The sequence below is a fragment of the Haliotis cracherodii genome, unplaced genomic scaffold (genome assembly GCF_022045235.1).
Source record: "Haliotis cracherodii isolate W230 unplaced genomic scaffold, xgHalCrac1.p SCAF_11, whole genome shotgun sequence".
NCBI lineage: Eukaryota > Metazoa > Mollusca > Gastropoda > Lepetellida > Haliotidae > Haliotis > Haliotis cracherodii.
The window spans coordinates 17,292,904-17,318,477 of record NW_027266266.1 but is presented as its reverse complement, the minus strand read 5'-3'; the positions used below and the strand labels follow the sequence as shown (position 1 = coordinate 17,318,477).

The 25,574-nt window shown below is 42.4% G+C and overlaps 1 protein-coding gene across 3 annotated transcripts; it reads right to left on the bottom strand.

The window, feature by feature from the left end:
• Positions 1 to 1,758: 1,758 nt before the first annotated feature.
• LOC139455477 (sodium-coupled monocarboxylate transporter 1-like) lies at positions 1,759 to 25,240 on the bottom strand. 3 transcript variants are annotated; one of them, XM_071237027.1, is made up of 16 exons: positions 24,896 to 25,240; positions 24,416 to 24,484; positions 23,500 to 23,551; positions 23,045 to 23,112; positions 22,227 to 22,307; positions 20,186 to 20,259; positions 17,939 to 18,079; positions 17,074 to 17,209; positions 16,133 to 16,218; positions 10,690 to 10,805; positions 9,518 to 9,588; positions 6,832 to 6,918; positions 5,839 to 6,029; positions 4,480 to 4,580; positions 4,006 to 4,130; positions 1,759 to 2,414 (listed from the first exon to the last, which is right to left on the bottom strand). In XM_071237027.1, the coding sequence occupies exons 1-16, from the start codon at positions 25,238 to 25,240 to the stop codon at positions 2,325 to 2,327; spliced, it is 1,833 nt and encodes a 610-aa protein (XP_071093128.1). In that variant the 3' UTR covers positions 1,759 to 2,324. The 3 variants fall into 3 exon arrangements, with proteins under 3 accessions (XP_071093128.1, XP_071093129.1, XP_071093130.1); XM_071237028.1 differs by having other exon boundaries at positions 10,690 to 10,784; positions 24,896 to 25,230; XM_071237029.1 differs by lacking the exon at positions 24,416 to 24,484 and having other exon boundaries at positions 24,896 to 25,230.
• Positions 25,241 to 25,574: the final 334 nt, after the last annotated feature.

The following is a 25,574-nucleotide window of genomic DNA, read 5'->3' as shown; positions in this document are numbered from 1 at the left end:
GATTATTTACAGACCACCGTCATATAGCTGGAAAATTGCTGAGTGAGTGAGCTGGGTTTAACGTCTAGTATTCCAGTTATATCGCGGCGTGTCAGCTTAATGTTGGAGGAAAGCCCCAAGTGATGCAGGTCTCAGACGGTCACCACTTCGGTGAAACCCACGAGCACGGGTATGGTGCTGACAAACCTAGAAACATAATCGGGGCGAACCGGGATTCGAAGCCACAATCATATGTTTCGGGCGTGCCCAAGGGACGCAATTCTGCACAGCCAATCGCGGCGCCTTAGACGACTGGGCCACCCGTGCCCCCGAATATTGCTGAGTGCAAACAAACAGCTGCATTCGCAAAATGGGGTTCTGGCTACGATTCATATTGATCTTAAGAATGAAGTGAAGAATATACTTCACCTTGTTTGACTTACAAGTGGCATGCATACTTATGGTAATGTTGAAGCTTGATTAAAAAAAGTATATATTAATTGGTTAACATACGACAATTAAGTTGTTCTAGTTTGGGGTTTTGGGTCATTGATAAGGTATTGTACAATGTATATGTGTGATCCCAGAACAGATGGTCTAAGAAAGAATGGAGTATGTTCGCAATGAATTGTTTTGCGAAATTATTTTATTAGTTTTAAATTATTTACGAAGTTGTTGATGCTTACTAGTAAAATGATAAATTAGTAAAACGACATCGAACAATGAATTCAGGAGGAACATAGGCTTTTATTCATTGACAACAGACTTTGTCAGTTAATGATTATTATATTGCGGCATTATGATGTCAACAGTATAAAAAAATAATTTAAAAAAATAATTATTATTATTTTTATTTTATTTTTATTTTTTTTATTTATTTATTTTTTTTTATTTTTTATTTTGGGGGGGTGGGGGGTGGGGGGGGGTGGGGGTGTGTGGAGCTACAGGTACTTGTTCCAGTAAGATTTTGCAGATTGCCTCCTAATCATGAATAATGATACATGTGGGTCTCAGCGCAAATCAAAGCAGATGCGAATTTCCTCCCTGATTGTCAAAGTTAGTATGCAGTGGTAACCAGGGACATATTTTGTCTCTTCATTGGATGCGTACACAAGCTTTGACCATCAAAGTAAACGTTTAAAGGTTTTACCACATTCCATCGTGTAAATATATTTGTTCCAATCGTATCTTAATGGTTGTTGAAAATAGAGGATTATGATATCACCACTGTCGCGGTAAAGATGTTTTCTTGGGAGATTTCATTTCGAGACATTCTATTCTTTTTTTTCTTTTTAGCTATTACCGCAGCTGTCAGAATATTCCAGTTATATAGGCAAGACAAACCTGTGTTTGATATTATGAACGGCGTTATACGCCGTCCGGCTTCGATGATGTGCTCTCATCCACGTCACCGTGACCGACAACGCATGCACGTACACACGCACGCACGCACGCACGCACGCACGCACGCACGCACGCACGCACGCACTCACGTATGCACACACATACTGTAAACTACGGTTATTACGAACTCAAAGGGACCACTAATTTTAGATCGATATAACCGTAGTTCGTTATAAGCATAAATACAACATAAATACAGCAAATGGTCGGTGGAAAAAAAGTTCGTTATATCCGTCAGTTCGTTATAACCGCGTTCGATATAAACGGTTGTGCACGATTAAGGAAGTCAACTCCTCGGTATCTGAGGAGAAAACATCTCTTCCTCTAATATTATTTGGGCGTAACATAAATTCTTGAATTCAAGTCTTTAAAATTATACTTGAGTTTTTTCAAAAATAAACTCAATACATACAACCCATGTCACGAGTTGAACACATTTAATACAAATTTAACATTGCGTGTAAGTCCCATGGTCTTTTGGGGACTAGTTTTTGCATTTTAATGTGAGTACAGTAAACTACGTTTATAACGAACACGCTTATAACGAACCTCCTGATATAACGAACTGTTTCTTGGTCCCGTCCATTTTGTGTGTACATGTTACACATATGCTTATAACGAACTACGGTAATAACGAATTAAAATAAGTGGTCCCTTTGAGTTCGTTATAAACGTAGTTGACTGTATTTCACTTTAAAAAAATTAATACAAGTTTTTTAAATGGTTATAGTCATTTTTTTTCTAGTTGTATGTATAAAGGCAACATTAATCAACATAGTCCACCCACATGATCCGGTAATCCAGATTTCTCTTGGAATGGTAACACCTGGATGAAGTTTCACGAAGACAAAGTGTCTTTGAGCAGTTCCAACCAAGGATGGCTGTCTCTTCTTTTTAGACAATGGTAAGGTTTGTTCTCGCGGAAAACTCTCGGCTTTTATTCAAAGTCTTGTATCATATGTGTGGTCAGTCACCTTGAGCTGAATGTTTTGTTCTGCCGACTGTAATGCTTTCACTTGTGCACAGAGTACCTGAGACGTAAAGACAAGTAAGTAGAACACATGACAAGTAAGTAGAACACAACACAAGTAAGTAGAACACAAAACAAGTAAGTAGAACACCCATGACAACAAGCAGAGCAGTGGTGTAAATAGATTAACTCAGAAATACTTTCGGATTTGTGCTCAGCTGGTTGTATATGGCACAGTCCTTGGTACATGACATTATGATATGTCTATTCTTAATTTTTCAGAAAGTTTGTCGGGATTATTTTTTTGTAAGCTGGTCTTAGAATAATTTGTTGAAGTTAACCGACACCAGTCTCAGTTTGAGGTTGCTCGGGTGACAAGCTTCAAACAGAATAATAATCGAACATGGCCTGTTCTTCATTAATCTCATTGACACAAGATCTTAGTTCTCACTACCCGACTTCCATTCCAGACTACGCTTTGACAAATAGTTTGACAAATAGTATGACAAAGTTCTCGATTCAAAATTTGAGAACAGAACAAAAGAACATTCTGGAATGTCTAATAGATGGCCGAAATTGTATGGCTATACGTTTCAAGGGATATATATGGAAAGTCTTTTTCAGTTTAAATGTTTATTCCATTGAACCGCGAGATAGACGATGATTTTGACGGAATCAGTCGCACAGCCCGTAAAGTTCGTTCGGAATGGCCTTTTCGAGGTTGCATGATTAGAAACCAATTTCCGACTGTAACTTTCCTGATCTGGTACGCGACTCTCTGGTCGGTCGGATGAAAGGTCGCTCTGACGTGACCCGTAATGGGACGTCCTCAGATTTTTGTTTAGCGGTAGCGAGAACTAAGATCCGATTATAATGATATTGATTCTTCGTGAAGAAATACTTATAAACCAACTTTTGTCAAAATCATCAATCATCAATCCCGAAACCAAATATGTGAAGATGACGCCAAGATGCGTGGATGCAAGACGTTGGCCAGACGATGCACCATTGTTTCCTTGGTCCGTTGACAGCAATGAAAGGATGGCATCGAGCGATACCCATTGGCTTGAAGACCCAAAGTATCACGTGACCCAAACACATAACACAATTCCCTTTCTGGACAGGACACTACCATTAAGAATAATTTAAGCCTTCCTTGTGGGACTAAGCAGTGCTCGGAATGCGTGTGCCACGATAACCTGAACCTGAAGTAAAAAAAGTTTAAAGCTTGCTAATCTAAACAAAGAATATTGATGCTTAGAGTCGCCTGCATTTGTCCACTGTCGATTACCCAGTATGTTATATCTCCATTCTATTATGATATAGGACATATATGATTAACGCACTGGGTAATCGAGAGTAGTCTGTCATACAGATCCTAAAACAAATATATCCAATACAGCCGATGCAGGTCTATAATAGTGGGCAAGTCCCGATTACTAGTCTCGGGGCTCATTTTTATTACATTTTATTAAGATAATTTAACAACTTTTTTTCTGTAAAATATGTTCATTTCTGCGACTAGATACCCTCACAATCTATTAAATTGTAAATAGAACCTACGTTGGACGTACTCTAAATATTTAAAGGTTAGGATTTCAACGACATGTCAACGACAACAAGTCTCTTCAGCAACCTCATCAATGACATACCTCAGGACTGTCAAACTCCTGATTACACCGGAGGACTCGGCTGATCGATGTAGGGAGACAGCAAATCAGACGGTCGAAGAAAGGCACCATGTACTTTGTGTCGACGTCACCGACTCGGTTCATTCCTGTGATGAAGACGAAAGTAGTTTGTGAAATATATGAGAGTTTGTACCTCAATCTCATTGATTGAACGGGGCGGTCGGGTAGCCTAGTGGTTAAAGCGTTCACTTGTCACGCCGAAGACCCGGGTTCGATTCCCGACATGGGTACAATGTGTGAAGCCCATTTCTGGTGTCCCCGGACGTGATATTGCTGGAATATTGCTAAAAACGGCGTAAAACCATACTCACTCACTCACTGATTGAACAACGCTGTTAAATGAAACTTGGAGCCTTGGATTCTTCATAAAAATACTAAGAATACAAAGTATCATATTATGTCTCACTCCCAAAGTCAAAAGCGTGCGGAACCCACCTGAAAGAATGCTGACCAACAACCCGACTATGATGACAGTTGCAGTACCAATAGGCGTGTACCACAGGTAGGAGATGGAGTACAGGCCGGTCAGACCGCTCCTGGAACAGACGGGAAGCATTGCGGTTAAAGTGTTCGCTCGTCTCGCCGAAGGACAGGGCTTAATTCCCTACATGGGTACAATGTGTGGAGACCATTTCTGGTGTCCCCCGCCGTCCTATTGCTGGAATATTGCTAAATGGGCCTAAAATTATACTTGCTCACCCAGGCCGCTGCAAGTTGGTCAATCTGTACTATTCATTAGCCGTGTACCACGGTAGAGTCAAACCGCTGCTGGATGATATGGGTATGTAAAAGAGATGTCCTAGAAAACGGGGCACAGAATACAGATATGGGTATTAAAAGAGATGTCCTAGAAAACGGGGCACAGAATACATTTAGAAATTTCTATCTCTTACCAATAAGTCAGGTGCAACTCACTCTCTCAGCCAATCAGCGACAACTGGCACTATCTAATATAGGCACTGTATATTAATCAAACTGTTGTTAAACTCCGTCCAGTTCTCTCAATTTGTTAGCTTCATCTAGGAACTGACTTTAATATTTTGGGGTGATAATGGAGGTATAGTTTTACAAACCGGTGTGCATACTGTGCAGTTGGTTCAGGTAAATGTGCACCAGTTTTTTACGTTTATACCTCAATAAACGAAAAATATATTCAAGTAAATTCTTATAAAAAATTAATCATAAACAACAAGTTCACAAGTTATAATTACCCCACTCAGACACGGAAAACTTAATTTATCATTAACACACACAAACTTGTTGACAACGATACGAAATCAGAGGCATCGTTCTGCGCAATAATACAACCTAAGCCCCGCCCGATGTTATCAGACAAACAGAAAAAATAGTCCGCTGATGGGCGTGGCATACTTTCTTTTAAGTTAATGTAAAAAAACCCAGCAGAAATAATGCTTGGTTAGCGAATCAAATGCCATGGAATAACTCGCTGTTAACTTCAAAAACGCAAAAATATATTGAAGTCAATTCATTTTAAGAAATTCAACAATACCAACTTAATAGAGTGCTTATTTAATCACTAACACTCAAAGCACTGTAGACAGCAAAACGGAAGCAATGACATCGTTCCGCACAATAATGCGGCACAAGTCCCACCCATTCTTTTTTCACCCAATCAAGAAACTACAGTCCGTCCGTGTGCGTGTCCTATTTATTTTTCGGTTTCTTGAAACATAAACGAAAATAGAATCGCATGGTTAGCCAATAAAATGCAACGTAAAACTTGCAATTTATTTATTGTCATATCAACAAAGACACCGAAGGTGTCAGACTCACGTATTAACGTCTGTCACTGACGTTGTAACGTTAGTTGAGTATGATGGGGTGATGGTGGTGGTCGTGAAGTTGCTGTCGCTGCAGTTGCTTTTTGGGAAGGCTAGGACGGTGGGACTACCGACCACACTGTATGCTCCAATTCCTAACCACAATGGAAACGCCAGGCCACAAATTCCCCCAACAACCGCTCCCTGAAACATCACATCAATAATATTCAGTTTGAACAAAAGAAAAGATTGTGACATACTACTGATATATGATTGCCTTCAAACGTGGATTACCTCACTCCTTTAGAAATAGCGTACGGGTTCAGAGCTACTTTTTGTTTGCCATCTTCCTATAGTCCTGTTTCACGCATAAATTGGCTTTTAAATATAAAATGTAAACGACAGAATTATATACCGAAACCGATTCAAGATTCAAGATTAGCGTAAATGGCAAAAAAGTAATGAACATTACATGAAAGGATCACTGAAAAAACAGTGAAAAGAATCGCGAAAAGGGTAAGCATGACCCTCTCTACCTCAGAAACCGCCAAAAAAATTTACGTAAAAAAGTAAGTATCTGTTGTCTAATATTGTCTTGAATTCTTTGGGAGACATTTACAAACCACAAGGAAGTTATCCCTAAACATTTCTTGTCTATACAGTCTTGGAAATAATGGATAAGCTATCATTTGTATTTTGGTTACCGCCGCACTCAGCAATATTCCAGTTATACGACGCCGGTCTGTAAATAATTGAGTCTGGACCAGACAATCCACTGATTGAGCATCGATCTATGCATTTGGGTTATGATGATATGCATCAACCAGACTGACCACCCGATCCCGTTAGGTGCCTCTTACGACAAGGCTAATTCTCATCCGGATCTTCACGGGTCGGATAGGCTATGAGTCCGACATATTTTCCAGCTTAAATCAAAGACCGTTGGAGTTCTTGGAGAAGTCGCTTGTATAATTGTATTGCTTTACAAACAGCTTTAGAGACTTACAATCCAGTTGGCCCATGGGAAGAAGGCACCAAGAGCGAACATCCCCATGAGAGGTCCAGTAGCAGCACCGGCAAAACTGAGTGCAGCCTATGTACAACATAGTGATGCAATGATGAAAAGTCGACCTATGTCAGGATAATATGAAAACACCCAAATAATGTAAAAAAATGTTATATATTGGATAACACTTTCTTAGTAAAGAACAGATTCTATTACTTTTTTGGGTTGAGTCCCATCCGGGATTGGAAACCACACTGCCAGAGTGAGGCACCTGATCGCCAGCACACAGTCAGAGGTATAACCCACTGAACCATCGAGGTTTCCACTGAGAAAAGTGTTATACACTGTACCAAATATAATATTTGTTACATTTTCTGAATGGCATTGTGTGTTCGTGCCCATATAATAACATAGAAAACAGACTCCAAGATGCAGAGTACCCATGAAGGGAAAAGAACCCGGGTCTTCGGTGAGTCGAGCCAACGCTTTAACCACCAGTCTACCTAACGCCCAACGTCTGTGTTTTCCATCACATTCCAGAATACTTTACGCAGTGATTAAATGTGAGCGAGTGAGTGAGTTGGATTTAGCGCCGCTTTTAACAGTATTCCAGTTATATCACGGCGTGTCAGCTTAATGTGGGAGGAAAGCCCGAAGTGATGCAAGTCTCGGACGTTTACCACTTCGGTGGAACCCACGAGCACGGGTATGGTGCTGACAAACCTAGAAACATAATCGGGGCGAACCGGAATTCGAATAACGCTCCACACCTGCTTGCAATGACCACTTCACCGCCACAAACTTAGTTGAGTGGGTGAGTGAGTGAGTATTGTTTTACGCCGTTATTTGCAATATTCCAGCAATATCACGGCGGGGGACACCAGAAATGGGCTTCACACATTGTACCCATGTCGGGAATCGAAACCGGGTCTTCGGCGTGACGAGCGAAAGCTTTAACCACTAGGCTACCCGAAACTAGACACACTATGGCAACTTCTTTATTGTATTGCTGTAGCAACCTTTCATTACAAACCTTTATCCTGCTTGACAAAGGTATAAGGATCTATTCCAAAACGCCGCTTTAACAGTGCAATAAAGAAGTTGTTTTCCGTGACTTGTGTCTACTCTGTCCGTCCCTCAACGCTAAAGAAGTGCCTATCAAACAAGTCTGTACAAACCTGTACTGTTCAGTGGTCACTGTTCATTGGGTAGGGGCGGTCGGGTAGCCTTGTGGTTAAAGCGTTCGCTCGTCACGCCGACGACCCGGGTTCGAATCCCGACATGTGTACAATGTGTGAAGCCCATTTCCGGTGTCCCCCGCCGTGATATTGCTGGAATATTGCTACAAGCGGCGTAAAACCACACTCACTCACTCACTATTCATTGGGTAACCACTCGACTTGTATTGAAACCCTTTTGAGAAAAATTGTTAACACTTTATAATGTATCCACTAGCGAATGCAAATCAAATGATCTCAAAGATTTATTCATTGAACGTTCTCCTAAACACCATACTTTGATCTGGTGTCAAGTGCTTTAGATGAGAACAAATTTGATTTGGAACTTTGGAAAATGTTTTTATTTACATGACTAAAGTCGACACTCCTTCCCAATATCATTGTGTTTTCAAGCAATTGTATTTCTTTTGCTAGAGAGTTGCTATTTCCAACACAAAGCCGAACCTTTTCTTACCTGTGCAACAGTGAATGTACCTTAATCACAATCTCAATAGTGTCCCCACTGTCCCTGTAGTTGCATTATTATTTACAGCATTTATCCTGTCAAATACGCTTGAACTAGAATTAACATGACCATACATCCAGGACGTGAACACCATTTGTTGGTCTGCACTGGTTATATCAACACTGTACTGATCTAAATCACGCGAGGGGGCACTGGTGGCCCAGTCGTCTAAGGCGCCGCGATTCGCTGTGCAGAGTTGCGTCCCTTGGGCACGCCAGAAACCTATAAATGTGGTTTCGAAAACCCGGTTCGCCCGGATTATGTTTCTAGGTTTGTCAGCACCATACTCGTGCTCGTGGGTTCCACCGAAGTGGTAAACGTCTGAGACCTGCATCACTTCGGGCTTTCCTCCCACATTAAGCTGACACGCCGTGATATAACTGAAATACTATTAAAGGCGGCGTTAAACCCAACTCACTCACTCACTCACTAAATCACGCGAGTTCCAATTATATGGCCCTGATGGGTTTCTGTAAAGAAAATCAAAATGAAAAATCCAAAAACTTCACTCTAAGACTGACATACCTACCGCACATTCATTGACGTTTATGCTGAATAGATAAACAGTATGGTAAAAGTGCACACAGTTGACAACACACGTGTACGTACAGCAAAACACGTAACCATGTGGATAACAACCTTGCCACATACCAAAGCATTATAAAGTAGACCTACCCATGAGGGAAGTATAAAGTGATTTCACCATATACTGAGTTCATGTTAATATCCAAGGGTGTATCGGTGCATTGGTGATTCCAAAATGCATTCGTCGTCACAGATGAATTGGGCATTGCAAATTATTTAAAAGTACAGGTAGATGTATATAATACATTAGTTCCTAGAAGTTAATATCCAGAAAGCCGGGTTTCCGAATTAACGGGGGTTCACTGTATGAAACAAAAAGCATTAGCCCCTGGTCACAAGGTCGCAATGTTTAACCAACCTGAAGCACGGTTCCTCCCAGGTTCTTGGCCATAAAAGCCATAGCTGTGCCGGCAGCGCCGAATACCAGTACTGGAATTGCAATGGCGACAGTGTCACAAGGTTATACTTCATGCCACTGATAAATAATTTAGTATTCTTTTCTGTAAAGATCGGGGTGCTTCCACGCATGGTGGTCAGGCACTCGGCTCACCTCGATCCCATAATTACATCGGCCAACATTGGCAAAACTCCATATTGGAGCGAGATTCACTATTTTCACTAGTTCACGTGACTATCACATAACAACAATCTAGCAGTAGTGGTGAAAATCATGTAACGTTGATCGATATCAAATTATGTCAGGATTTATTAAGTAAACCATGATTAAAGCTTTAAGAAATATCGGCTGTCATGAAAGATCATTTATGCAAAGGAACTGGTCTGTGCGTTGTTTACAGTTGCAGTTCAATAGCAATACCATTACTCCATTGAAGGCCAGAGCATAATGCAGTTAAGGACATAAACCGAGTGGGCCTCAATAAGTGAACAAAGAAGCAATAAGTTCTACAGTTACATACTCGTACAATCTAAGACTCACGTCAAATGTATTCACCGCCAGGGTCACAACTAAAAAGGATCTAGTGTGTGAGCCTAAACAATCTTAGTCAAAAGATGTTTATCCTCATTGCAGTGTATATGTTTGTGCAGGAATTCGAGAGTAACCCACAAGCTACGAGGAATGTCGGATTATCTCTCCCGAGTGAATGCATGGTATTATTCCCAAGCCCTTGGCAATTCATTCAAGAGTGAGAAAATGAAGAAAAAACGTATGAATCTCTCCTCTACAGATAAACTTCACCGAAGTCAGCCTATTGTTCAAATTACGTCATGTAATCATTTGTGACGTCATGAACAATGGATGACGTCATATCGTATGTTTGTCGACAATAAAATTTTGTGGCATCATATGGCTTCAATTGACTATTAAGTAGTGAGAATTACTAAAAAGCAAACATACGAAAGTTATTCCACGCGATCATTCAACCCTTATTGGTAATATTACGACAGGAATAGCTTTTTAGACCCAGTTTAACAGTAACCAGAGACCATATACTGGTATATGGTGTCTGTAGAGACCTAGTTTATCTATAAAGTTAACATTTATATACAATGGAAATCCTGAACACCAACCCAATATTTTAGTCACTATTGTCTTGTGCCCTTCAGAGAGCCTGTCTTCCAGGAATGGTTTCAGCATGTCCTCCCAGACTACCGCTGTGACGGCACTAAGACAAGAGGACACGGTGCTACAACAAGCAATCAAGAGGTGTACTGTTTACTAAGACACTTTGACACAGTGCTACAACGGGCAAATAATAGGTGTACTGGTTTACTAAGACACGTGTACACGGTCCTACGACAGGTTAGTAATAGGAGTACTATGTATTAAGACACGAGGACACGGTGCTACAAAAGGCAAACAATAGGTGTACTGGTTTACTAAGACACGGGGACACGGTGCTATGACAGGCAAACAGTAGGTGTACTGGTTTACTAAGACACGTGAACACGGTGCTACAACAGGCAAACAATAGGAGTACTATGTATTAAGACACGTGTACACGGTGCTACAACAGGCAAATAATAGGTGTACTGGTTTGCTAAGACACGGAGACACGGTGCTACAAAAGGCAAACAATAGGTGTACTGGTTTGCTAAGACATGGGGACACGGTGCTACAACAGGCAAACAATAGGTGTACTGGTTTACTAAGACACGAGGACACGGTTCTACAACAAGCAAACAATAGGTGTACTGGTTTGCTAAGACATGGGGACACGGTGCTACAACAGGCAAACAATAGGAGTACTATGTATTAAGACACGTGTACACGGTGCTACAACAGGCAAATAATAGGTGTACTGGTTTGCTAAGACACGGAAACACGGTGCTACAACAGACATACAATAGGTGTACTGGTTTACTAAGACACGTGGACACGGTGCTACGACAGGCAAACAATAGGTGTACTGGTTTACTAAGACACGTGTACACGGTGCTACAACAGGCAAATAATTGATGTACTGTGTACTAAGACACGTGTACACGGTGCTACAGCTGGCAAAAAATAGGTGTACTGGTTTACTAAGACACGTGTACACGGTGCTACAACAAGCAATCAAGAGAGGTACCGTGTACTAAGACACTTTGACACGGTGCTACGACAGGCAAATAATAGGTGTACTGGTTTACTAAGACACTTTGACACGGTGCTACAAAAGGCAAACAATAGGTGTACTGGTTTGCTAAGACACGGGGACACGGTGCTACAACAGGCAAACAATAGGTGTACTGGTTTACTAAGACACGAGGACACGGTGCTACGACAGGCAAACAATAGGTTTACTGGTTTACTAAGACACGTGTACACGGTGCTACGACAGGCAAACAATAGGTGTACTGGTTTACTAAGACACGTGTACACGGTCCTACGACAGGCAAACAATAGGTGTACTGGTTTACTAAGACACGTGTACACAGTGCTACAACAGGCAAACAATAGGTGTACTGGTCTACTAAGACACGTGGACACGGTGCTACAACAGGCAAACAATAGGTGTACTGGTTTACAAAGACACGTGTACACGGTGCTACAAAAGGGAAAGAATTGATGTACTGTGTACTAAGACACGGGGACACGGTGCTACGACAGGCAAACAATAGGTGTACTGGTTTACTAAGACACGTGTACACGGTGCTACAACAGGCAAATAATTGATGTACTGTGTACTAAGACACGTGTACACGATGCTACAGCAGGCAAAAAATAGGTGTACGGGTTTACTAAGACACGAGGACACGGTGCTACGACAGGCAAACAATAGGTGTACTGGTTTACTAAGACACGTGTACACGGTGCTACAACAGGCAAATAATTGATGTACTGTGTACTAAGACACGTGTACACGGTGCTACAGCTGGCAAAAAATAGGTGTACTGGTTTACTAAGACACGTGTACACGGTGCTACAACAAGCAATCAAGAGAGGTACCGTGTACTAAGACACTTTGACACGGTGCTACGACAGGCAAATAATAGGTGTACTGGTTTACTAAGACACTTTGACACGGTGCTACAAAAGGCAAACAATAGGTGTACTGGTTTGCTAAGACACGGGGACACGGTGCTACAACAGGCAAACAATAGGTGTACTGGTTTACTAAGACATGAGGACACGGTGCTACGACAGGCAAACAATAGGTTTACTGGTTTACTAAGACACGTGTACACGGTCCTACGACAGGCAAACAATAGGTGTACTGGTTTACTAAGACACGTGTACACAGTGCTACAACAGGCAAACAATAGGTGTACTGGTCTACTAAGACACGTGGACACGGTGCTACAACAGGCAAACAATAGGTGTACTGGTTTACAAAGACACGTGTACACGGTGCTACAAAAGGGAAAGAATTGATGTACTGTGTACTAAGACACGGGGACACGGTGCTACGACAGGCAAACAAATGGTGTACTGGTTTACTAAGACACGAGGACACGGTGCTACGACAGGCAAACAATAGGTGTACTGGTTTACTAAGACACGAGGACACGGTTCTACAACAAGCAAACAAAAGGAGTACTATGTATTAAGACACGTTGACACCGTGCTACGAAAGGCAAATAATAGGTGTACTGGTTTACTAAGACACGGGGACACGGTGCTACAAAAGGGAAAGAGTTGATGTACTGTGTACTAAGACACGGGGAAACGGTGCTACAACAGGCAAACAATAGGTGTACTGGTTTACTTAGACACTTGTACACGGTGCTACAACAAGCAAACAATAGGAGTACTATGTATTAAGACACGTGTACACGGTGCTACAACAGGCAAACAATAGGTGTACTGGTTTTCTGAGACATGTGTACACGGTGCTACGACAGGCAAACAATAGGTGTACTGGATTACTAAGACACGTGTACACGGTCCTACGACAGGCAAACAATAGGTGTACTGGTTTACTAAGACACGTGTACACAGTGCTACAACAGGCAAACAATAGGTGTACTGGTCTACTAAGACACGGAGACACGGTGCTACGACAGGCAAACAATAGGTGTACTGGTTTACTAAGACACGTGTACACGGTGCTACAACAGGCAAATAATTGATGTACTGTGTACTAAGACACGTGTACACGGTGCTACAGCAGGCAAAACATAGGTGTACTGGTTTACTAAGACACGTGTACACGGTGCTACAACAAGCAATCAAGAGAGGTACCGTGTACTAAGACACTTTGACACGGTGCTACGACAGGCAAATAATAGGTGTACTGGTTTACTAAGACACTTTGACACGGTGCTACAAAAGGCAAACAATAGGTGTACTGGTTTGCTAAGACACGTGTACACGGTGCTACAACAGGCAAACAATAGGTGTACTGGTTTACTAAGACACGAGGACACGGTGCTACGACAGGCAAACAATAGGTGTACTGGTTTACTAAGACACGTGTACACGGTGCTACAACAGGCAAACAATAGGTGTACTGGTTTTCTGAGACATGTGTACACGGTGCTACGACAGGCAAACAAGAGGTGTACTCGTTTACTAAGACACGTGTACACGGTCCTACGACAGGCAAACAATAGGTGTACTGGTTTACTAAGACACGTGTACACAGTGCTACAACAGGCAAACAATAGGTGTACTTGTTAACTAAGACACGTTGACACGGTGCTACAACAGGCAAACAATAGGAGTACTGGTTTACTAAGACACGAGGACACGGTCCTACGACAGGCAAACAATAGGTGTACTGGTTTACTAAGACACGTGTACACAGTGCTACAACAGGCAAACAATAGGTGTACTTGTTAACTAAGACACGTTGACACGGTGCTACAACAGGCAAACAATAGGAGTACTGGTTTACTAAGACACGAGGACACGGTTCTACAACAGGCAAACAATAGGTGTAATATGTATTAAGACACGTTGACACGGGGCTACGACAGGCAAATAATAGGTGTACTGGTTTACTAAGACACGTGTACACGGTGCTACGACAGGCAAACAATAGGTGTACTGGTTTACTAAGACACGTGTACACGGTGCTACAACAGGCAAACAATAGGTTTACTGGTTTACTAAGACACGTGTACACGGTGCTACAACAGGCAAACAATAGGTGTACTGGTTTACTAAGACAGGCAAACAATTATTCGCTTTATCGAGCTCACGCGTTGTTGTCTGGATCAGACTAGTAAAAGTGAATTTTAACGAAAGCAACAATCGGTCATTTTGCAGCGGGGACACAAAGAATGTCCTTCGTGTATTTGGTTAGACGGTATTCAACTTAAACAGTCTTCTATTAATCAACGTTTTGTAATATGTATAGACATGCCAATACGGGCCAAGATGACAGAAAGTCGACCTATGTCAGGATAATATGAAAACACCCAAATAATACAAAAAGATGCTAAATATGGGATAACACTTCCTTAGTAAAGTACAGATTCTATTACTTTTCTATTACCCATTCGGGATTCGAACCCACACTTCCAGAGGCAGAGGCAGAGGCACCTGGTCGCCAGCACACACAGTCAGAGGTATAATCCACTGAGCCATCGAGGTTTCCACTGAGAAAAGTGTTATACACTGTACCAAATATAACATTTGTTACATTTGACCACTTTCTAAATGGCATTGTGTGTTCGTGCCCATATAACAACATAGAAAACAGAATCCTAGATGCAAAGTACCCATTAATGGAAAAGAACCCGGTTCTTCGGTGAGACGAGCCAACGCTATAACCACCAGTCTACCTAACGCCCAACGTCTATGTTTTCCATCACAACCGAGAATACATTACGCAGTGATTAAATGTGAGCGAGTGAGTGAGTTGGGTTTAGCGCCGCTTTTTACAGTATTCCCGTTGTATCACGGCGTGTCAGCTTAATATGGGAGGAAAGCCCGAAGTGATGCAGGCCTGAGACGTTTACGACTTCGGTGAAACCCACGAGCACGGGTATGGTGCTGACAAACCTAGAAACATAATCGGGTCGAACCGGGATTCGAACCCACAGTCATAGGTAGAGTGATTAAGTGAAGAAGGGCACCATACTATACACCCTATTCCCCTAACAATCGACAAAACTAATCGATTAGCTCGGTAATCTTGATAGCTGAATTATTTACCTGCTGTCATGCCCGAGGTCACTCGTCACAGGGGCAGATTATGATTCTGAACAGAAAAGCCGTTTGGGCAATATCGTTGGATTTAGAAACTGTAGTCAAGTGTCTACTGAGAGTACACTGAACACAATGAGTGAGTGAGTGAGTTTAACGCCGCTTTTAACAGTATTCCAGTTATATCACGGCGTGTCAGCTTAATGAAGGAGGAAAGCCCGAAGTGATGCAGGTCTCAGACGTTTACCACTTCGGTGAAACCCACGAGCACGGGTATGGTGCTGACAAACCTAGAAACATAATCGGGGTGAACCGGGATTCGACCCCACAATCATAGGTTTCTGGCATGTCTAAGGGACGCAATTCTGCACAGCGAATCGCGGCGCCTTAGACGACTAGGCCCCCCGTGCCCCCTCTGAACACAATGAAACATACCTTAGCGTCCCACTGAACAAACAGGCGATGAACAATCCAGGCACTCCAGGGTAGTCCAGCACCTCCATCACGAAGTACGGCAAAAGCTGGGGTCAAACAGTACACAAAGAAATCTCCATCAGCACCTTGACTGTCTCGATCTGATGCATTATCCCCACAGCCTGTCTAATAGTAGATATTTCAGAGTTTAAGTGCGAGTTTATGCCTTAGTTGGTTTGTTGTTTAACGCCACACTCAGCAATATTCCAGCTATATGAAGGTTGTCTGTAAATAATCGAATCTGGACAAGACAATCCAGTGATTGACATCATGAGCATCGATCCACGCAATTGAGATCGATGACATGCGTCAACCAAGTCAGCGAGCCTGACCACCCGATCTCGTTAGTCGCCTCTTACGACAAGTTTGTGCCTTAAGTCTAAGGAATTGTGCCTTAAGTCAAAGCAATTATTTTGTGTAAGTTCTTGATAGTGCTCCCTATTGTACAGATCTCGACTGGAACACAGTCTCTCCTTTGGTGGGGGCAGCGTGACCCAGTCGTTTAAGGCGCAACGATTCACTGTGCAGAGTTGCGTCCCTTGGACACGCCAGAAACCTATGGTTGTGCGTTCGAATCCCGGTTCACCCGGATTATGTTTCTAGGTTTGTCAGCACCATACCCGTGCTCGTGGGTTTCACAGAAGTGGTAAACGTCCGAGACCTGCATTGCTTCAGGCTTTCCTCCCACATTTAGCTGACACGCCGTGATATAACTGGAATACTGTTAAAAGCGGAGTTAAACTTACTCACTCACTCTCCTTTGGTGATATGGTTGGAGCGAGTGAGTGAGTATGGATTTACGCCGCAGTTCGCAATATTTCAGCCACACCACGAGGTACAACAGAAACTGACTTCACACCGTGTACCTATTTTGAGAATCGAACACTTGAAACACAATGTACCTGGTTGGAATTTCCGATGTATTTAGCTGACAAAGGGTCACAGCCTCTAATGGCGTAGTAGGCAAAGATGGTGATCCCTGCCAGGCACAGAATGGTCAGCAGGATCAGCACTCCAGCAGCGTTGAGCATCAGTGATCTGAAGAGGGGGACAGTAGGTGGTGTGTTTGTGCGTTGCGTAACGTTGCAGTCACATTATTCCAGCTGTAGCACGTCGGTTTAAACATAGTTTATTTGTTTGTTGTTTAACGCCATACTCAGTAATTCCAGCTATATGATGGCGATCTGTAGATAATTGAATCTGAACCAGACAATCCAGTGAATGATGTCATGAGCACCGATCCACGCAATTTGGATACGTTGACATGCATCAACCAAGTCAGCGATCCGAACTAGGCGGAAATTATGGAGTGTGTATTTTGATTGGACTAACGAGTTTATGTAAAGTCCAATCAAAATCGCGGAACGAAATCGACATTGGGTTCATTAACAACGTTTGCGAAACCCGTGCAGATTTCGACGCCGCCATTTTGTTTGAAGAAAATGTAAGTGAAAAGAGAGGTGGAATTTGATTGGTTAATAAGATGGACATAGAAGTGACATAATTCGTAACTGGCGCTACGATCGAGTCACGAAATTCCAGCCTAGTTCGACGAGGGTAGAAATTGGACCTTTATTATCGGTTAACTCCCTTGTCTTGGGTAAGAAGCCAGACTGAGTTTTATCATTTTTTGCGATATATGATTCAAATTAATCTGAACATTTTCACAACCAGCTTTTCATTGGGGTGAGGGAGTATATTGCAAAATTTGAAAAAAATCGTTTTTAACTTTACACTGTTTCCTATCTGCCCTCAGTTCAAACTTACATCCGGGCTTTCTGCAGTGTAGGCACAGCACAGAAGCGTTGTATGCTTGCCTGATTGACTCCATAAGTTCCGGTCCAGGCTATGGTTCCCCCAACAACTAGAGACCAGAATGTATGCCGGGTTGTCGGAGAGGGGTCGAAACTACAGCGATAGAAACAAGTTTACACAAATACGAAACGACTTTCTGCCGAAACAGATTCCATTGTGCGTAAAAGGAAAAATAGCAGTGAAAATTATATGAATGGATCACTGAAAATCAGTGATGTCACCAAGTGAAAAGGGTAAGCAGGTCCTGCTCAACAAGAAGCACCCGCCACTCACACAATTTGCAAAAAGGAGTATGTGTTTGTTGTCCGACTAAACACAACAGTGTTCCTGCCAAGCGACGGCGACATGTAAACAAACCAAACAATCAAGTGATAGGGCATTTACTGATTTTCTAAAAACGTTAAAGTTAATTTTGAATTTCGTCTGCTTTGGACAAGGGTAGAGATTTTACTGCTAATAAGTATAGAATTTGTTAGTTTTGTTTCTTGGTACAACGCTCCGCTCAGCAATATTCTAGCTATATGACGGCCATAAATAATCGAATATGGACCACACAATCTAGTGACACCCCAAACCCGTTAGTCGCCTATTACAGCAAGCATGGGTTGCTGAAGACCTTGAAATATGTTCGTTTTACATCACTGTTATAATGCCTTAGTCCACACATTTCTTTTGGAACCGTGAAGATCCCGGGTAGAATACAATATGGCTGTCGTGGCGGCCATGTTTAGAATCACTGTGACCACTGTTGAGGGGACACCGATTTCCGCTTCTTGAGGTCACAAAACTGGAATGATTGAAGGCCAAGACAGTAGCAACTCATAAGGTAAAACTGGGATTGGTGAAGGCCAAGACAGTAGCAACTCATAAGGTAAAACTGGGATTGGTGAAGGCCAAGACAGTAGCAATCTCATTAGGTAAAACTGGTATAGTGAAGGCCAAGACAGTAGCAATCTCATTAGGTAAAACTGGGATTGGTGAAGGCCAAGACAGTAGCAATCTCATTAGGTAAAACTGGTGTAGTGAAGGCCAAGACAGCAGCAATCTCATTAGGTAAAACTGGTGAAAATGGAGGCCAATAGAGTAGCAATCTCATTAGGTAAAACTGGTGTAGTGAAGGCCAAGACAGCAGCAATTTCTTAAAGTAAAACTTGTGTAGTGAAGACCAATACAGTAGCAATCTCATTAGGTAAAACTTGTGTAGTGAAGGCCAAGACAGCAGCAATCTCATTAGGTAAAACTGGTATAGTGAAGGCCAAGACAGTAGCAATCTCATTAGGTAAAACTTGTGTAGTGAAGGCCAAGACAGCAGCAATCTCATTAGGTAAAACTGGTGTAGTGAAGGCCAAGACAGCAGCAATTTCTTAAAGTAAAACTTATGTAGTGAAGACCAATACAGTAGCAATCTCATAAGGTAAAACTTGTGTAGTGAAGGCCAAGACAGCAGCAATCTCATTAGGTAAAACTGGGATTGATGAAGGCCAAGACAGTAGCAATCTCATAAGGTAAAACTTGTGTAGTGAAGGCCAAGACAGCAGCAATCTCATTAGGCAAAACTGGGATTGGTGAAGGCCAAGACAGCAGCAATCTCATTAGGTAAAACTGGTGAAAATGGAGGCCAATAGAGTAGCAATCTCATAAGGTAAAACTGGTGTAGTGAAGGCCAAGACAGCAGAAATCTCATTAGGTAAAACTGGTGTAGTGAAGGCCAAGACAGTAGCAATCTCATTAGGTAAAACTGGTGAAAATGGAGGCCAATACAGTAGCAATCTCATTAGGTAAGACTTGCGTAGTGAAGGCCAAGACAGTAGCAATCTCATGAGGTAAAACTGGTATAGTGAAGGCCAAGACAGCAGCAATCTCATAAGGTAAAACTTGTGTAATGAAGGCCAAGACAGCAGCAATCTCATGAGGTAAAACTGGTGTAGTGAAGGCCAAGACAGCAGCAATCTCATTAGGAAAAACTGGGATTTGTGAAGGCCAAGACAGCAGCAATCTCATTAGGTAAAACTGGGATTGGTGAAGGCCAAGACAGCAGCAATCTCATTAGGTAAAACTTGTGTAGTGAAGGCCAAGACAGCAGCAATCTCATTAGGCAAAACTTGTATTGTGAAGGCCAAGACAGTAGCAATCTCATTACAATCAGACCATCAGCTCACTTATTTGAAGGACAATGTAGAGCTATTATTTTTAACTTACTCAAAGAAGTTAATTCTTCCCCAGGCGTTGTTGATCCGCCAAACTTCTCCGACGCCGCCAACAAGCATGGTGCCCTATTTGACACCAAATAAGACATATATCGGAGGATGAGAATTTACAGAACCTGGCGGAAAATATAGTGTATCATACCCCTGGGATATGATTATATACTTGTATTATATACCCATGGCCATCAACGCTTCGTTTCAGAATCGACGTCACCATGCATACCGTATTTCCTCGAACGCCGGACCTCGAATAAACCCCGGATAGTTTTTAAGAACGGAATTGTCCCTTTATTATCTTTTTGATTACATGCGGTAAATAATGGCTGAAAGAAATAAACTGCCGGGCGTTTAATAGAGGAGATATGGTATATCCGTCTCCCGTTTCGCCAACACATTTAGCGCAGATTTTCTCTCGTTCAACTCTCGTCAATACTTCCGGGTTTGTATTCACAGCGTTCCTCCATCATCCGTGAATACATACTGCCGCATTGTCGTGTAACAGCGACTTGTGTCTGTTGTCAGTCACGCTTGACGGAAGATAAATGAGCCCAACGCCATGCATGAACTTTGTGCGAACCCTACTGCTGCCTGGAGCAATGTGTAGAGTAGATAGCAGCAAGGCTGTTGCACGTTGGTTGTTTTGTTGTTTAACGCCACACTCAGCAATATTCCAGCTATATGAAGGCGGTCTCTGAATAATAGAGTCTGGACCAGACAATCCAGTGATTGACATCATGAGCATCAATCCACGCAATTGGGATCGATGACATGCATCAACCAAGTCAGCGAGCCTGACCACCCGATCCCGTTAGTCGCCTCTTACGACAAGCATGGTCACCTTTTACGGCAAGCATGGATTGCTGAAGACCTAGTCTATCCCGGATCTTCACGGGTTGCAGGCGACGTGTTGCCGTTGTATTCTCAGCGTCCATTGGTCTGCGCACTCGCTGATTTACCGCTCTCAGAAACCAGGCCATGGATGGATTGGTTGTTTAAACATAACAATTACACAACAGAGGCTTTATGTATTCAAGGGTGATGGAGAGAGGAACTTACACATGTACGTGTATAGTGACCCGAGATTGATGATCAACAAGCAATCAAAATTCCTCTTCTGAAAGTGAGTTCGGCACAGATCAGCTTTCGAAATAATAATTTAGAAGGCTGTTGAAACTGAACTTTTAGCTGGAAAGATGGGGACATGGGGAAGGGAGCCCTCAGACGGCAATACTTAGCGTCGTGTCACTCGAACCGGTCTCAACACGAAGCTATGGCGGCGAATGGGTCCAGGGTGTTATAATACATTGAAAATAAATACTACTCTGAATAATCGCATCTTCCCAAGGCAAGAGAGTTAACTGACTACAAAAGTCCAGGTTCAACCCTTGCCGAACTAGGCTGGTATTATGGAGTTAGATTTTGTCTGGATTAACGAGTCTATACATAGTCCAATCAAAACAGCGCAACGAAATCGAAATCCGGTTCATTAACTGTCGTGCAGATTTCGGTCGATAGCAGAATTTGCAAAGGTTGTGCACCGCCAACTCGTTGCAAACAGATATTTTCCAAATCTTTTCATGTTTTTAATCATGGTGCTCACGTGATTTGATGCACTTTGCGATGTAAGACCCATTTTGTCACAATATAGATCTTTTTTATCGATTAGATCGTCTTGAATGGGCGCCGCAATCTTGTTTGAAGCAAATGCAAATGATACGAGAGAGAATCTGATTGGTCCATAGGAGAGGCTTAGAAGGGACATTACTCGTAATAACCACTGGTGGCGCTACCACCGAGCCCATGAATTCCAGCCTAGTTCGACTTTTAAAGTCAGTTAACTCTCTTGCCTGTTTTGTGTGTGTTGCTTTTGTTCGTGTGTGTGTTTGCGTGCATGAGTGCTCGCGTGCGTGTGTGTGTAGGTGTGTGAATAACATATGGACTTGTAAAATACAAATTTCTTGTTGTGACTGAAATGTTTTATGTGATATTGCCCAGTAGGCCGCTTCATCCTGAACCAAATCCTTGCTTCTTACCTGAATCACAACAGCGAGTAGACCGCTCACGATAACCAGCGACTGGAACAGGTCCGTCCATACCACAGCCTTAAGCCCACCCTAGATTGTAATGATAATAATTATCATATTGTTAAAACAGTAGAAATAGAGACGATTATTTAGGTAATGAGAAGCATAAACTTTATTTTTTAAAAACCCAATTTCTTAGTTGGGATTACGGGGAAGAATAGCTACGAACTCCACACTTGTAAAAGCCGACAGAAATGAGGATCGGGTGGGTACAATGGCTGATTGTGACTACTTATGATTCTCGTAACTACCACATAGGCAAAAGGGCAACTGTCTGCACATTAGTTTTCTAGTATTGATTTGAAGCACAAAAACATCTTTGTCAATGGCCGCCTTTCGCGGTGATCGATCGGTACAGCCGCTCGAGTAATTGCCCTGCATCAAGGGGACACTACATTACATTGTCAAGAGGTTAATACGTCAGATGCCAATGTTCAACACTACAACATTAAACAAAGTAAAACTTCTGAAATTGGGGAAATACCCCCAAGACGCAGACTATGTGCTCAGATATACCCCAGTAGCGTTCTCGGGAGCCGCAACATCCTTGATACTCGACATCTTCAATTTTGGCTCACTTGAAAATGGCCTCGCTACACACCCCTGGGGAGTCATCGTCACGGTATCCATTGGTTTGCTCGTTCGATTATGTACAGGCCGCCATGAAATAGCTGGAATGTTTTGATTTACTGACAACGAGTGAAGCAAGGTTAGCTTTAGCTCACCTACAAGTGCTGATCAGACAGTTTGTGTTTTGAAATACGTACCAGTACCGTGTAGAAGCTGGAGACTGCACCCACAACAACGATAGCCGCCCAGACTGGGAATCCTGTTACTGCAATGTGAAAGTCTCATGTACATAAACGGAAAAAAAGTGTGCTTCATATAAAGTTCAATAAAAATGAATTTAACAAATGTTGTATTTGGGATAACACTCTCTGAGTAAAGTACAGATTCAAGTCCTTTTGGGGGTTCAGACCCATCCGGGATTCGAACCCACACTGCCAGTGTGACGCACCTGATCGCCAGCACACAAAGTCAGCGATCTAACCCACTCAGCAATCGAGTTGATTATTTACAGACCGCCGTGATATAGCTGGAATTTTGCTGGGTGCGGCGTAAAACAACAAAACAACCAACCGTATGCTAGACTAGTGGTGAGCTACAAATTGTAACAGCTACACAGAGAGACTGTTGCAGTATGTTACATCAGATCAATTACCTGCTTCCAAGGCAGTGGAAGGCGCATACGAAGCAATCCCCATGTAGATTATCTGAAATCGGATAATCGAATTAAACAATTTATTTTTTCTTTAATCCAATAGTTCTTCGGAGCTAGATCAAGTCCAAATGTAGCCCTTATTCACCCACATTTATGGCTCTGCAATCCCCTGAATTGGGGCCATAGCATTCAGGTATCCTTTTGCAATGATCCAGTTTATCAGAAGATTGTTTGTACGTATGTTTGTTTGTTTGTTGTTTAACGCCGCAATAATCCATCTATATTACGGCGGTCTGTAAATACTCAAATCTGGGGCCTGTTCCACAAAGCGATCTTAGTGTTACGAGTGTCGGGAGTCTATGTTAAAGATAGGAGTTGCGATCGTCTTAGCGCTAAGATTGTTTTGTGGAACGGGGCCCTGGACCTGACAACACAGAGATTGACATCATGAACATCGATCTACGCACGATGCAGTTAGTCGCCTCTTACTTGAATTTTATTGGTCAATAATGCTTTGATAAATTTCCATATACCCCGCTACAGCAGTGTACACCTGGAAGAGAAATTAACCTGCAGTCATGGTAACAGATATTTGCCGAACTCTATCCGATCCCAGGAATCCCAGCAATTTAAGCTCTTTACAGCGACATGTACGACGTAGCGTAATGTACATTGACGTTGACTCATGATGCACGTTATGCCCAGAGCCTAAACATTAACCATTCTCACCCGGTAATGTGGTGGTGAGATTATTTCTTTGTGGCATTATCGCTCGGGCAATACGGTTTGATGTACCCTTTGTGTGACCGTCAACCACTTTCCTTTCGGCCACAGGGGTTAAATCAAGCGTACCGTATTATCCCCTTTATAAGCCTACAACTTGACGCTTGAAGATTGTTTTTGACAGTGTACATACCTGTTGGAATATAGTTATAGCAGTGCCAGTTAGTTTGGCCGCTCTAGACTTGAACCTCTTCTCCAAATACTGCAAAGAAGGTCGAATCCTGTTTGAGAAGTGTGCGAATGAATGTTGTTTTATGTCCCAGTAGCTAGCATTACTGTCTTAACTGTTTTTGCTGACAGTCCAATATTTTGTGTAACAAGACTTTATTAATGCATGCTGTACGCCGCTTTATAACAGCGGCTGTTAATAAGCGAGTCTGGACCAGACAAACCAGTGATAGATATTATGAGCAATGTCCAACGCCGCTGCGCATGATGACACGCAATCTACCACGTCACGGACCTGGTCAACTGATCCTCTCCGTCGTCTCTTACAGGCATAGGTCACTCCTCAGCATTAAACAACATGCTTCCGCTGTAAAAACGATATACAAACGAGAATGAATACCATGTAACCGTCGACGAAATAGTGGAAAACGATTTAATCTCAAACCTCAAAAGAACTTGTAAAGCCATGAGGGTAGAACAAGGGGATGTACAACACGGTTGCCAGGACGATACCAAAGACCATTCCAAACACGTATAGGAAGTACTCCGTTCCATTGGTATACATCTCTGCCGCTGTGCCGAGGATGGTGATCGCCGAGAGGAAGGACACCAGAATTGACACTGATGCCGGCAGTATTTGCAGATCTCTGTTTCCCATCAAGAACTCTCCTGTCGTTTTCTGTCGTCCTCCTTTTAAGGCATAGAATATGCCAATACCAGCTGACATCACCAGAGATATAACAAAAACAGCATAATCCGCAGACCCGAACGATCTGTTCGTCGCCGCCATTGCTAATAGTGAACACGTCACCACCGAACATAGCTGACCTGAAAGGGGATGTCAGATTGCTCTTTGTATACATACATAGCTATTTATAGGTGGCCCTCAATTGTATGGCTGCCAAGAAAGCTAAAGCGGTGCTGGCACAATTTCATTGTGTTTTCCGCTAATTGCGTATTGAAACTAGAAGATCTGTTAATGTACCACAAAGTGATCGATTATGTAAATGTTTTAATTATAGTTATATAGAGGACGGATATCACTTCCTACTACTTTGATCTGCATATAAACAGTTAAGTAAAAACTATATACAAGAAACATATTGCCTTCATCCCAGTAAGAA